General features: G+C 48.1%; 1 protein-coding gene across 2 annotated transcripts in view; it reads left to right on the top strand.

The window, feature by feature from the left end:
* MCC (MCC regulator of WNT signaling pathway) overlaps positions 1 to 14,385 on the top strand; it is a 338,649-nt gene that overhangs the window by 281,985 nt on the left and 42,279 nt on the right. For both annotated transcript variants that reach the window (XM_036410932.2, XM_036410933.2), the window contains 2 exons: positions 6,709 to 6,872; positions 9,109 to 9,315. In XM_036410932.2, coding sequence (XP_036266825.1) covers positions 6,709 to 6,872; positions 9,109 to 9,315 — 371 coding nt within the window. The remainder of the gene's footprint in view (positions 1 to 6,708; positions 6,873 to 9,108; positions 9,316 to 14,385) is intronic.

The following is a 14,385-nucleotide window of genomic DNA, read 5'->3' as shown; positions in this document are numbered from 1 at the left end:
CTAAGACACGGCAAGCAGTCTTTGTTTTCTAGACAGACCGTGCCTTCTCAGGCAGGATTACTTTCTGGGTGTCTGAAACTCAACGTAAGTTTCCTAAAAAGGGGGTGCTGGCTTTGAGGCGAGCCTCTGAACGCCGGGTCAGTCCGCAGTGACATGGGGCCTGGGGCCTCCCTCATGTCCCTGCCTCCAGCCACGGAGGAGAGCGTGTGTGAGTGAGGAGAGAGGTTACCGGCGCAGGTGGTGCCCGAAGCACACGCCTCCTCCTGCTGCTGCCGCTGGCCTCCTGTGCTCCGTGCTGTTGGCTCTCAGGGGCCGGAGGGGGCTGCCTGGAAAGGGGCTTGGAGTTGAGATGGGAGATGCAGACCCTGAGAGGCGAATTTGGCCCAGAGGTTAGAGAGCTTTGGGAGAACTGTCAGCGGTGAGGCCAAAACGTCAGAAGGCTTGGAGGCGCAGTGAGGGGGCTGGGGGACCCCTCTAACTGTGCCCCTGTTCCCTCTGGATCACTTCCCAGAGGCACAGGCTCGGAATGGTCTTCAGGGCTCTCCATAGGTTGCCAAACTGCACCCTTCCGTGCCTACAAAGGTTTCCTCATATCCTCCAGGCTGTGCCAGTTCAGGTGATGAGGAGGCAAATAAGTAAAATGATTAAGTGTGAACTTGAACTTTTCTACATATGTGTCGTTGGAGCCTTGCCCTGCAGAAGCCACTGCCAGGACTTTTACACGCCAGAGGCCGGGTGGGCGGGTGGGGCGCTGGGGCAGCTCAGAGCCAGGGGCCCTGAAGACGCAGCCGGCCACGGGGGGGGTCTTTTGGCCGAAGGACAGTTTTCCGACAGTTGATGCGAAGTTACCTTTCTTACGCCGTCACCGTATTTAAGACCCAGTTTAGTGTTGTCGAGAGACAAACTGTCAGAACTGCAGAGGGACAACAGCAAAGATGAAAACAGATCTCATACCCATACGATCTGGCTGAAATAAAGTGGTGAAAATGCAGCCTCATTTTTTGGGGGAAAGAAATGGAATAGGTTCTTCTTCCCGGTGAGGTGGGGGCCTGGCGGGGGCCTAGCCGGGTGGCAGCTCCCTCCTCTTGGCACCATCGCCCTGGCCCGAGCACAGGCTCGGGGAGATTCGGGTGTGGCCTGACGCTCTCAGGAGACAGTCCTGTTCTCCAGCCGCATTGAGGAGCTGATCGTCCTAGTGGTCCCTGAGTTAAACTACACTTGAGCATAGTCTTGCCTTGAATGTTGAGGTATTTGTTTTCTCCTCAGCTTTTTACTTTTGAAAAACTTCAAACTTACATAAAAGATCAACTAACCCCCCAAATCCTTTGCCCAGATTCACCAATTGTTAACATTTTGCCACATTTGATTGTGCACAACACTCAATTTTCCCCCCCTGAGCCATTTGAAAGAAAGTTGTGCAATTCACAAATGGAAATGTATAATAGTTTCCCAGCAACAGGATAATATACGCCAATATTCATAATCTTTTGACCCATTTATTTCATGTCTAGGAATTTAAGGGAAATATGTCTGTGATATGCCCAAAAAATGATGGTGTTTCCAAAGAATGAAATTTTAGTAGTCATAAAATTAATAATTTAAGAAATATTTGTGAGGGGGAAAAAACACACAATAAAAATATTATGTAGAGCATGATCTATGCATTGTGGGAAAAGATATAGAAAATAAAATTCCAAGAGCTTAAAATGAGGTTGGAGGATTATGGATCATTTTTAGTTGCTTCTTTGGAACTTGTCTGTTTAGAATTTTATTTAGAATGAACATTCATTTTCTGTAATAAGTAAAAGCCTTTTAAAAAAAGCTCTTAGAGAAATTTCTTCCCCCTTTTTCTCTCTCTCCCCATATTCAGCTCCATTCCTCACCTCTCCCGGAGCTGAGGGCCTGACTGGACTCTCACTCAGTACTATCCCCCTTCCCTGACCCCTGTACCATTCCTGTTTAGAATCCCTACCCACTATGCCTTCTTCTCTTTTTTCTTCCAGTGTTATTGAGATATAATTGACATACAACACTTAAATTTAAGGTGTACAGCATGATTATAAAATGATTACCACATTGAATTTAGTTAACATCCATCACCTAAAAAACACACACACTGTAAGGCGCAGGAGGGCCATATGTCAGTTTGCTCACTGTTGGTGATGTTGAGGTGTTTTTAAACTGTGCTGACATCGTGCTGACCCTCTTGTCTTCGGTAGACACAGACGCTTGCACATCACGCAGGGTCACCTCCAGGAAACTCCCTTCCTCCTTTCCTCTCAGACATTTCCATCGTCTTGTGTTCAGACCTGGACGTCGGCTATTCTCCCATTTCCTGTGTTGTTTTGCTTTTTTCTCGCTGGAGTCAGGGAGGGCCAGGCTGCACGCGGAGGAAAGGAAAGCACCCGTCTTCCTGGTAATAGACTTAGAGCCACCACAGGCTCGGAGCTGTTACATCCCCAAGATAGCAGACCTGCCTCCTAGCAGAACGTCTGCGTTGAAGCTGAAAGACTCCACAGCTCTCTCCTCCTCTTGGCTTGCTCTGTCAGGCATGCTGTGTGCCCGGTCAGAACAGAGGTGGGGGGCGCGTGTCGGCCCTCAGAAGGCGGTGGGGGTCACGGTCACGACGTGACCTGCTGCTCTCCACACAGGTCAGGCATGAGGACCGTTCACAGCAGGCCTTCAGCCACGTCCCTTTCCCAGACTGGCTAAGTGCACTGTGCCTCGTCCCTCTAACTTCCCGGGAAGGGCCTCTGCCTTGAGCATCCACCTTCATTGAAAGCGTTTTAGCCGGGTGTGGTGTGCCACATGCTATGTTTTAGATTCCATGATACTTGGTCATGAGCAAGCTAACAAAAACGTGATACTTTTAAAAGTCGACTTACAGAAAGCCTTTTATTTATCTCACACGTTCAGCTCATGTGGCCTCTACTGAGTGCCACTCCATGCCCAGCGCTGTGTGTCTCAGAACACGTGGACTCATGAAGGGTCACTGCTCCCCACAGCTGGGCTTGGTCGGGTCATCATGTCAGTTAATAAGTAATTACAGGGAATGCAATGCCCTAGTGCAGTGTTTCCCAAACGTTTGACATATGTGTACCCCTTCTATAATTTTCATACCCCTCGTCCTCATGAGAACGTAGAATTAGACGCAGCTAAGCACGGTGCAGTGCATATCCCCACCAAACTCCGGTGCAACGCGTACCCCCACCAAACTCTTCCCGTACCCCTGGGGGTGCCTGTACCACATTTTGGGAAATACTGCTAGTGGAAGTAGTGAGTATGAGACTATAGGTAATCAGGGAAGGCTTCTTGGAAGAGAAGGCTTCAAAGCAAATCTTTAAAAGAGCCACTCTGAAGAACGAGGGACTTCCTGACAAGGCAGGTACGTGGCCATGAGCTGTGAAGTGAATGCCGAGCCTAGGAGTCCCTATGTTTTGGAGCTGCTGCCGCATTTTGGAGCAGATTTGTTCTTGTAAAGTCTGCGCAGAATTAGGTGGAGCAGGGGAAGGTTTCTAACACCTAGCCCGTTTAGCTGTGTTTTTATTTGGATTAGGGATTTCACAGGAGGTTCAAAAAACAAACAAACCAGACAGCCTTTGAAAATTATTCAAAATGAACCAACTGCCCTAGCTGGTTTGGCTCAGTGGATAGAGCGTTGGCCTGCAGACTGATGGCTCCCAGGTTTGATTTCAGTCAAGGACTCATGCCCGGGTTGTGGGCTTGATCCCCAGTATAGGGCGTGCAGGAGGCAGCCAATCAATGATTCTATCTTAACATTGATGTTCCTATCTCTTTCTCTCCCTCTCCCTTCCTCTCTGAAATCAATAAAAATAAATTATAATAAAAGTCTTTAAAGAAAAAAAAAATGAACCAACTCTGGTATAGTTTACTGTGTGCAACTCCAGGGTAGGCTTTGTTGATGCTCAGAGGAAAAGAAGGAAACCAGCCCACCAGTGTGTGTGTAAGTGAGCAAGAAAGCCGGGTAGGCTTCGTTTTCATAGCCAAGTACATTTCCCAAGTCCTTGCATCTTCCCTCCAACGGCAACAGGAAAGCCTAAGGCTCTGGGTTCCCCAGAAGAATGTAACCTGAGCTCTCTTTCCTGCAGCGGCTGCAGAAGTCTAGCTGGGAACGTTACCTTTAGAAAGGACAGCAGGGGCAGACCCGGGAGGTGGGCAGCGGGCAGGCCCGGTGGCAGAGCCGTGGGCGCTGTGGCCATGCCAGGCCCAGCAGGCCGGCGGCTGGCCATGCTGCAGATTGTTGTGTGCCAAGCGGGGCCCAGTGTGGCCAGTCCTTCTCGTTTTACAAGAAGAGTCATACTAACTTCTAATGGCTTTTAAATGTTGGCAATTAATTTAAAAATTGTTTAAAAAAAAAAAAGGCTGCCAGCTATCAAACCCTGCCCTCCACTCGAAACATCTTTGCTGCAGGTGGCTCATCTGCATGGCTTGGTCGAAGGGAGACGTCCGTCCCATTTATCCTCCTGTGCGCGCTCTTTCATCTTCGCAGCCAATTAGACAACTGGAAGGCGGCGTGCCAAGACTGTCAGCTTAGTCCTTCCCAGGACTCCCTTTGCATTGTGCTTTAATGGTCGGCAGCTTAATCTTAATTGAAGGCTTGTAGACGAAGAAAGCCTTTGAAATCTGCATATGTGTGGTGAAACCGGCGAGGAGGCTGGCGATCACATCGCTTCGTGCCACACATGAAGTCCGCCTTCCTGAGTTCTTGTAGCATCTATTGCTGAAAACATGGTCTCCCTTGTGACCCTGGGATGCTTCCTCCTCCCCGACAGGGGATCGATCACTCACTGTTCCTCTGGCTGCCAGGATGCTCGTGTGATTGTTAAGCAGAGTGGTCAGCCCAACAGCTGTTCACTTTGTTGGCTTCCTCAGCCTTTCCCTGGCCCTCATCGGCCCTCATCGCTGTGTTTCCCCGCTTGTCCGCTCTGCACAACCCCACGCTCTTCCGTGGGAAGACTTAAGAACCTCCGTTGGGAGAAAGCATATTTGACACCGAGCGCCTCCTCTTTGTCTCGCGGGCGTGGAGCCCAGCCGTTACCTTTCCGGTGTAAAGCACAGCACAGCCAGGGGGTCTGCTCAGCGTCCCACGGCAGGTGTGCAGCTCAGCGGTGATAAGTATGTTCACAGACTTGTGCACCCATCGCTATTATCCGTTTCTAGAACGTTCTCGTCCTCCCACATTCTGTACCCATTAAGCCACATTGCCTCCCTCCCACAGCCCCTGTAACCTGTATCCTACTTTCTGCCTCTGAAGTTGCCTGCCCTGAGCACCACAGGGAAGTGGGGTCCTACAGTTTTGGTCCTTTTGTGACGGGCTTGCCTCACTTGGGCTGCAGCCTGTCTGGGTGACCCTCCTTTGGGAGGCTGAGGAACACCTCGTGGCAGGCCTGGGCCACATTTTGTTTGTCCGGCCATCCATGAGCATTTGGGTTCTTTCCACCTTTTGGCGGTCGTGAACACTGCTGCTATAAACAAGGGTGTACACGTGTCTTTTTCATTTCTCCTTCCCATTCTTTTGGGTACGTACTCAGAAATGGGGTTGCTGCATACTATGGGAGTTCTGTTTTTAATCTTTGAGTAACTGCCACACTGCCTTTCACAGCGGTGGCACCGTTTTATATTCCCACCGGCAGGGCACAGGGTTCTGACTTCTCCACAGCCCTGCCAACACTTGCTGTTTTCTGTTTGAATATAGGGTCCACCCTGATGAGGGAGGTGATAACTCATTGTGATTTTGATTGATACATGAGACACTTTTTGTTCGCCCTCGAGCCCACGGAGTCCCTTGTCTCAGCCTCTGTTGCTCTTCTGATTCCGAAACATACACCCTCTCACCTTTTTGTAGAGACTCCAACTGCCTCAGCCTTTAGTGCCGACAGTCCAGTCTCTGGTAGGGGCCCAGACTGCGCAGGGGGTTGCAGGCCACGGAAGGAACTGAGCATTGATTCTGAGTCTGTGTTTAGAAGAATACGCCACAGGCTCTGAACGAGCATCCCAGCCCGGGTTGAGCAGCGCTGGTGCTGGGGGTGACTGGTGGTGAGTGACTGGTGCTGTGTGACCACACTCAGTCAGGGGACCCCGAATACTCGCTCCTGCAGCTTATCCACTTTGTCCTCCTGTGGGGCTCCGAGCAGGGAACCGTGGTCGGGGCAGCCACGTGTCCCGACTGTAAGCTCGTTGAGGGCAAGGACAGGGTCTGACCCAGTTCCCATGTTTTAAAATACCTAGTGTGTCTGCTCACTCTGGGGGGGTTTCGTTTTGTTTGTTCAGTAATGTTATGATATCCGTGTTTGCTGCCCCTCTTTCTGGAGCCGGTGTTTGTCTGAATGGCTGAGCAAGAAGGTAGGCCAGATGGCTTAGGGGGCCCCACCAGCCTCTCTGACACTTCTTCGTTCTTATTAGAGAGCCTCAGGTTGGGGCTGCCCTCGGTGAAAGACCGGAGGATCCACTTGGCGTGGCTAAGTAGAAAAGGACTGTGAATGCAACCCCTTAGGAAAGGTTCTACGCTGTCTCCAAGCCTCAGGGCGCCAGCAGGCTGGGATTCGGCTGCCCAGAGTCAAACTTTGACATTTCAAGCTCTGCTGCCATTTCATTTTACTTGAACAGGTTTTCCAAGGTGAACGAAATGAAGAGCATCCGCTGCCTGCCCCCGCCTGCCCCACTCATTCTGCCCCCGTTCCCTCGCAGATACCTGCAGCGACCTGAACTCGGAGCTGCAGCGGGTGCTGACGGGGCTGGAGAACGTCGTCTGCTGCAGGAAGAAGAGCAGCTGCAGCCTGTCCGTGGCCGAGGTGGACCGGCACATCGAGCAGCTCACCACGGCCAGCGAGCACTGCGACCTGGCCATTAAGGTAAACCCGCCCGCCCTCCGCGTGGCTCTCGGCGGCGGTCACAGGGGGGAAATGATCAGATGCCTCTCTTTGGAAGTGTGGTTTTCCCAGACACCTGTTAGGAGTGAGTGTTTCTGAGGAAGCCGTGCTCAAGGATTGGGCCACCAGCGAGAAGCCGGACGGAGCCCTGTACGTGTTTGTCGGGCTGAACTATTGTACATTCGGAAAAAGTCATTATGTCCGCAGTCAGGATCGCTGGCTTTGCAGCAAAAATGGCAGTTTTCTTGGAAACGCTCAGACTTGCCCGTATTGAACCATCTCCTGTTAGTATGGTTTGACATGTAGCCCAGAGATTAACTTGGAGGTTTTATGAACGCTCCGTGGCCTCTAGAATATTATTTCGGGAGTTATCAGTTCACGGGGCTAACCGGGGGGAAGTCCCAGGCCTCCGTGAGTCACGCATCCTGAGCACATGGTGCTCGGCCCCAGCCACGCCTTTCCCGTCCATTCATCTTCCCTCCAAAGGAGAGTGAGAGGAGAGGAATCTGCTGCATCTGCACAGACTCATCATGGACAATGGGGACGTCAAGTCTTGTTGGTACTGGGCCTCTGGGGTCTTTCTGTTACTTCACCTTGGCTTGGTGACCTAGGCATAGTGACTGATTCTGAAAAGTCAGAGAGGGGCCTGTGGGAAGGGACAACGTGATGTGTTACTTGAAGGAAAAAGAAAAAAAAAAATTTTAGCACTCCAGGCCCAAGTGTCTATCAGCAACAACCCTGGATCTTACAAAAGAGCGGTGGTATCTCAAGGTGAACCGTGATTCATATTTATCACACAGCTGGTTCTCCATCTTTATTCGTCTCAATTATTAATATATCAGCGATGTGGTTTGGAGAAGCAACCACTGTTGTTTCTTTGTCTGGCGTCTCCCAGGCCCCATATTTAATCTTAATGTCAACTTGGGTCCTGGCCCCAGCCTCAGCTTTGAGAGGGAAGGAGAAGCCAAGGACTTCTGCCAGCCAGCCAGGGACAGGCCAGGCCTCCGAGCTGAGAGGAAGGACAGTGCACACCGCAGGGAAAGTGGCAGCGCCATTGGGAGACCAGTGTGAGCAGCCGCCAGTGACCTCCCCTTTTGTTGTTGTTTTGTTTTGTCTCCGAGACCTGTTTCTCATCACCTCTCTTCACTGCCTTCTACTCCAACCTGGGAGTTCTCCCTCCTCTCTCATGCCACTTGGCTTCTGCTTCTTTTTCCAAACAACAAGAAATGTGAATGAGTGGTTTCTGAAAACACCACAATGAGCTCTTCCTTTCCCCCCCACCTCCAGTTTTCTGCACGTTCCTTCCCCATTAAGACTGTGTTTTAAGTGGATTATTTAAAAACTCTCCAAGTGCTATTAAGATCCTGCTTTTCGTAGCTCACAGCTGTCTTATTCATTAGTTAAATCCCTGCTGTCTTAGAAACCTCCACCACGAGCAATCCTCGGTTCTGTGTCACAGGTTTATTTTCGGCTTGGGCATCTTGGGACTGAACCTCATTCACACCTTCTCAGTTCTGCGGTGACACTGACGCTGGGAACGGCGATGTGGCCTCCCGCGGCCCAGTTGGAACAGGGGAGGCCTGTGATTCAGGAAACGGCGAGCTAGGTTTTGTGTGCAGTTGGCAACTTCACTTCTGCATTGTCGGGCTCACTCACTGGCTTGCCTTGTGCTGGTGCGTAGTCACCAGCTCTGGAATGCGGACGAAGGAGATAAACATTGTGGACAGTTAGCGCCAGGGAGGAACTGTGTTTTTCTTTTTCTTTTTCTTTTTTTATTTCTTTATTGATTAAGTTATTACATATATGTCCTGATCCCTCCATTGACCCCACCCCCACCCCCCCATTCACGTCCTCACCCCCCTGGTGTTCATGTCCAGTGGTTAGGCTTATGTGCATACATACAAGTCCTTTGGTTGATCTCTCCCCTTTCGCCTAGCTTCCCCCTGAGGTCTGGCAGTCTGATCGATGCTTCTCGGCCTCTGGATCTGGGCTGTGTTTTTCTTACTCCCGGGACTGCTGGGTAACACAGACTAGGAGCCAAGGAAGCAACAGAGTCTGGTTTGAAAGTAGGGAGAGGAGGGTTTGGGGTGTCACTGGTCAGGATGACACTTTACAGTGAGGAGGAGGCTGTGGACACTCGCTCCGCCCAGCCTGTGTTCCTCCCCTCCGCGTTCTCCGCGTCGCTCACCTGGCTTGTTTTTGTGGCTCTGTGTTCTAGACCGTCGAGGAGATCGAGGGGGTCCTCGGCCGGGACCTGTATCCCAACCTGGCTGAGGAGCGGTCCCGCTGGGAGAAGGAGCTGGCCGGGCTGCGGGAAGAGAACGAGAGCCTGACCGCCATGCTGTGCAGCAAAGAGGAGGAGCTCAACCGGACCAAGGCCACCATGAACGCCGTCCGGGAGGAGCGGGACCGGCTCCGGAGGAGGGTGAGCACGCGGCCCGGCCTGGGCCTCTTCCCGGGGTGCGGGCCAGAGGGGCCAGCGGCAGGGCCCGGGGCAGCCCCAGGAATTCTGGGGCGTTTATAGCTTTTGGAATCACCATCCCTTTCTGGTTATGAAGTCAGTTTTTCTTTTTAAAAAAAAAAAAAAAGAGAGATTCTTAAAATGAAAATAATTTAAAACCGCTGAGGTGTGGCGAAGAGATTTTTAAAGAACACTATTCTCCAAGATTGCAAATCTTAGTGGATGGTAAAATTATATCAGTGGCCCTAGCTGGTTTGGCTCAGTGGATAAAGCGTCAGCCTGCAGACTGAAGGGTCCCGGGTTCGATTCCGGCCAAGGGCATGTACCTTGGTTACGGAAACATCCCCAGTAGGGGGTGTGCATGAGGCAGCTGGTTGATGTTTCTCTCTCATCAATGTTTCTAACTCTCTCTCCCTCTCCCTTCCTCTCTGTGAAAAATCAATGTACTTTTTTTTATAGAATAAAATTATATCAGTGATTCTCAACCCATTCTCCTGGGTGTGCACATCTTCCCCAGCTCCATTAAAATGTTCTTCTTTTAAAATAAATTAATACTATTTTATAATTTGCAAAAATATATAGAATTTTCCCCCTTTGCAGTCTTTTCTAACATTCTTTAAATTTATAGCAGTTGCTTTCACTTATCAGTGAATCTAATGAGAAATGTCAACTCTTTTAGTGCAGACTTATGAAGGTTAAAATAATCATATGTATGTATAGCTGTGTCTATATGTGTGTTTTGTGTATGTGTATATGTGTTAAGTATGTGTGTGTGTGACTCCTGGTATTCACCCCCATGTACCCATGGCTCTATGACCTGAAGCAGTTTGCTAATCACTCTGTGTAGGAAATATATCCATTACTAAAGACGCTGATGTTTTAGGATAGAAATGTTTGGCAGAATTGTTAAAAGCACTCAATTTTCCAAAGATGGAGGGGTTTTTTCCTCAGGAACCCACAAATACTTCTTTGTTTGGCTGTGAATTTGATCTGTGAATCGACTGGAGGTGAAGCAAGGAATTCTTCAATCAGAAGCAATTCCCTCTGAACTCCACTTTGAATTACCAGACCGCTTACTCTCTCATTCTTGGCGATAGTAGAAGTTTGCTTTCTAGTTCTGCTCTAACTGGAAACTTTGCACACAGGTGGAATTGAATTAGAGAGGGAGAAAAAGATCTGTAATCATTGTTCTCTCTTCCCCCCCCCCCCCCACCCCTTCCTTCTAAAGAACATCTTGGAAATACCTTGTTCTTCCAAAAGGTCAGCATGTGTAGCTCATTCTGTTTCTAATCCACAAGTACGTTTGTGTATGGAAGGAATCGCTATTTTTCAGCGTTATCAGCTCTTTTCCTCACTTGTGGCTAATGTTATAATTAAAAGGCCAGCCTCCCTGCCGCTCAGATCTGAACATCATTTTGTCTGAACTCATGTGCATAATAAGCTTGTTTCCAGTACCCAGCTGTATCAGATGCCATTCTTCATCCTTGCATCAGCAGGTGTAAATCATCCCCGTCAGCAAGGCTTTATCTGGGCCAGCTGATGACATTTCCTGCGTGCGAAGGCCCCCACCACCTGTAATTTCCTGGGCTGAGCTCCCTGATGATCGTGACTAATGCCCTAATTAGGTGTGCTTGCTCTTAGCATGTGCATTCTGATGGTGCGTGTTTTGTGAAGGAAATGGGGGTCCCGGGTGTAATTACACGTTGTGGTTTAGAATAAATGTCCTCCTCTAACTTGAGTTACTAAAGCACAGGAGAGCCCTGGATTGTGACCAGCAGAAGATAAAAAGCTGGTCCCCATCTTCAAGTATTGTCTCTAACTCTGGAGGTTAGTATTAAGAACCGCATCCTTTGGATGCTCTGTGCCAGGTCTGGAGCCTGACCACCTCGGGTCACACCCAAGTCACCATGAGTCTGTGGCAAGTTACCTAATTCTCTGTGCTGTGGTTTACTCTGCCGTGAAGTAGGGATAATGCTAATACCCAATGCAAGGAAATTAGTTAATACTCATAATGCACTAACCTTGCTTCTGATCATATTGAAACGGTAATTTAAGTTTTGCAGTGACTATGTGGGTTGTTTTTTTGTTTGTTTGTTTGTTTTTGTGTGTGTGTGTGTGTGTTTCTGTCTTTTAATATGGTTTTATATTAAATGTATTTAATTTATATTTCAATTACCTCCAAATAAAAATGTGTCAAGGGACTTGTACCTTTTCCTCAACTGGAAAAGTCCTCAGGAATTTGTATACATACGCATGGATTGGATCTATCTCCCTTTATTTCAAGACAGTTGTGGGTCTCACAGAATTTACTAGATGCCTTTACCAGTTTACTAGCCTTTAATGCTGGACGACTTCCACCCACCACCACTCATTATATATCATTTCCCCGAGGAGGAGTCTGTTTCTTGTGGTTGGTTGTCTTCTGTTCTCCATCATGAGCAGCTCTGTGGAGTGCCCGCCTTGTGATTCCACATGGTCCATGCTGCCTTCATGGCACTTCCCAATCCACAGTTCATCAAAGTTGCCTGGAAAGCAGTTGAGGCCACTTTTTTCTTCTTCACTACCCACATTGATTGTATAGAATTTGAACTGACCAGATCAATAGGATTGGTGCTTGGCCCCTGACTGTAATTAAACAAAGTGCTCTCAGTAGATTTTCTGAGCTTGTTCAAGATTTAATTAAATTACATCCTTAATGTTAGTTAACAGATAGAGCTGCTTGGCAGAGCAGACAGCAGGCAATTTTTATTACTGGTCCCAGCTCATTATTAAATGAGATAATCACTTATATCTGTATGCTCAGTAATATACCCATTCATTTCCTCACACTTAAAGAAACAGACTTAATTTAGGTGAGGTAGAATTAATTACTCTCGAAAGGAAGCACTTTGCTCTTCATTCATTTGCTTATTCATTTTGTAAATGTGACTGGTTGTCTCCTGGCAGAGGGGTCACAGTGGCGAATAGGACACAGTCCCTGGCTTGGGGAGACAGGCAGGTAAACAGCTCGTTACGATGGTGTATGTCCAGTGGTCGGGAGGGTGTACACGGAGGGTGCCTTATTGGAAGGACCTGTGGTGGCAGGTCTGGCTCCTCCACACACACCATTTACATTTTTTACCTAATCCTTTAGGTCACCTGCCATGTTCCAAAATGATCGTTTGATAAAGCAAACTGGATGTGACCACAGGCTTATGTGACCCACCGAATTATAGACTTGAATCAAAAGTGGGCCAAAAAAGTTCTTTCTGAGATTTTATTCAAATTCTTCCTAAAGTTCTGCAAGTTCGTGGCATTGGTTGGTGGGAGCAGAGTTTATTCCCTGCATCCGTGCCCACCTGGGTATTTTTAACATGTCTGGGAAGGAATCCCATCACCTCTCCTGGGCTGCCCTCAGCCCTCGGGTCTGGCTTCTGCTTGGACTCTCTGGTCATCACCACAGTGTAAATTCAAGAGACGAGAGGACACACTGTTTTGAATCAAATAAAAGTTGTCCTAATTTGAAGTTTCCCTCTCAATTTTGTGCACCCTCCCTCAAAATGTCCTTAAGACCCTGAATGTTAGTTAATTAGCTTGCCTCGGTAGGAGGTAGGCAGTATTTCTATCGATGTTAAGATGGTAACAAGTGTCTCTTTTCTAATCCAATCACTCTTGTGTTAAATTTATGAAGGGATTTCATTGTTCTGTGTTTATAGGGCCCATATAATAAAATGATCACCCTGTTCAGCTAAAGTCTTTTAAAATATAAACGAGGACTCCAAAGTCCAGGTGGTATTTCTTTGGGGGAGTTTGGGGGTGGAAGCATAGAGACATGGAATTTATTAATGATAGACAGACTGTGTTTTGTATTTTACATTAAATTGTGTGACTTGTCAATTGAAAAACCTTCAAGCAAACTTTTATTTTGCTTAGAAATAATAGAAAGGTATTTTTTAAAAAGTAAAGAAAATTCACTTCTTAAGGATTCAGCATTTAATCAGTTGTATAATCGAAAAGCCAGGTTTTTACATGGCTGCCATTTGGCTCCTTAGCCAGAAAAAGGCCAGGTAATCTTTCAGAATGCTGCAGTACTGTTTCCTTCCTTCTCACTTGGCCTCCTTAACAAAAAGTGGCCCCAAGTTTCTGGTGATGCAGCCTCCTGTGAGGTGGTGGTGGGAATGGAAGCATGAAAGGAAGGCCTCGGAGCAGGAGAGAGACATTTCCTGCATGCACTGTCGCCCTCAGGGCCCATTTACCCCTTTAGCTTTGCAAAGTAACAATCCTCTCATGTATTTCTTTCGGCCATTTTTTTTTTTTTTTTTAAATTATGATTAGTTTTACGGCAGCAAAAAGATACAAATCAGAACCTGCCAAAGTGAGAGATGCTTCCATGAGGTCTGAAAGAGGTAAACGCAAAGCTCCCTGTGGAGTCCTGGATGGCCTTTTTTCCTCTTGGCTGAGACATGTGACCACACTCAGAGCATTGCCAACCAGGGAGGTTCATCCAGACGTCAGTGTTTAAAGTTTTTATCGGCGTACCATTCTGTAAGTGTGACTGATGGAACCATTGGCCATGTGGGGGAGCTCAACATGCAGCTCCTTCTCTGTCAGGGAGATCAGGCCTCTATCCTTTGGGCCACCTTTAAGTCTGTGATTATGACAGAGCTCCCGTGTCTGCCCATAATCATTTCATTCAGGAGATATCACAGATTTGTTGGGGTGGAGTGTTGTCTAGCATTTGTCCCGTGAACTCTCTGACCATGGTAATGTACAGAGCATCCTCTTCTGTGTCCCCAAGGTCCTCCCTCAGAGCCATTAGTTATGAATCCATTGGTACCAGTTTCCAAATACTGAGCTGGTTCTAAACACTAAATCAAATCCACCTTCAGTATTTACCCACGTAATCTCCAAGGGCACTGGTCGATCAATGGTCACGCTTAAAGGAGTTGAAAAGAGGAATCCAGATTAAACCAATGGGCCTGCTTAGAAAGAGTAATTATCTTAATGGTTGACCGTGTATTTCGTTATGTACTTCTTTCTACTAATTAGTTCATT

Source organism: Pipistrellus kuhlii, unplaced genomic scaffold, assembly GCF_014108245.1.
Source record: "Pipistrellus kuhlii isolate mPipKuh1 unplaced genomic scaffold, mPipKuh1.p scaffold_m20_p_4, whole genome shotgun sequence".
Classification (NCBI taxonomy): Eukaryota; Metazoa; Chordata; class Mammalia; order Chiroptera; family Vespertilionidae; genus Pipistrellus; species Pipistrellus kuhlii.
The sequence above is the reverse complement of the archived record's forward strand: the minus strand, read 5'-3'. Positions and strand labels throughout refer to the sequence as shown.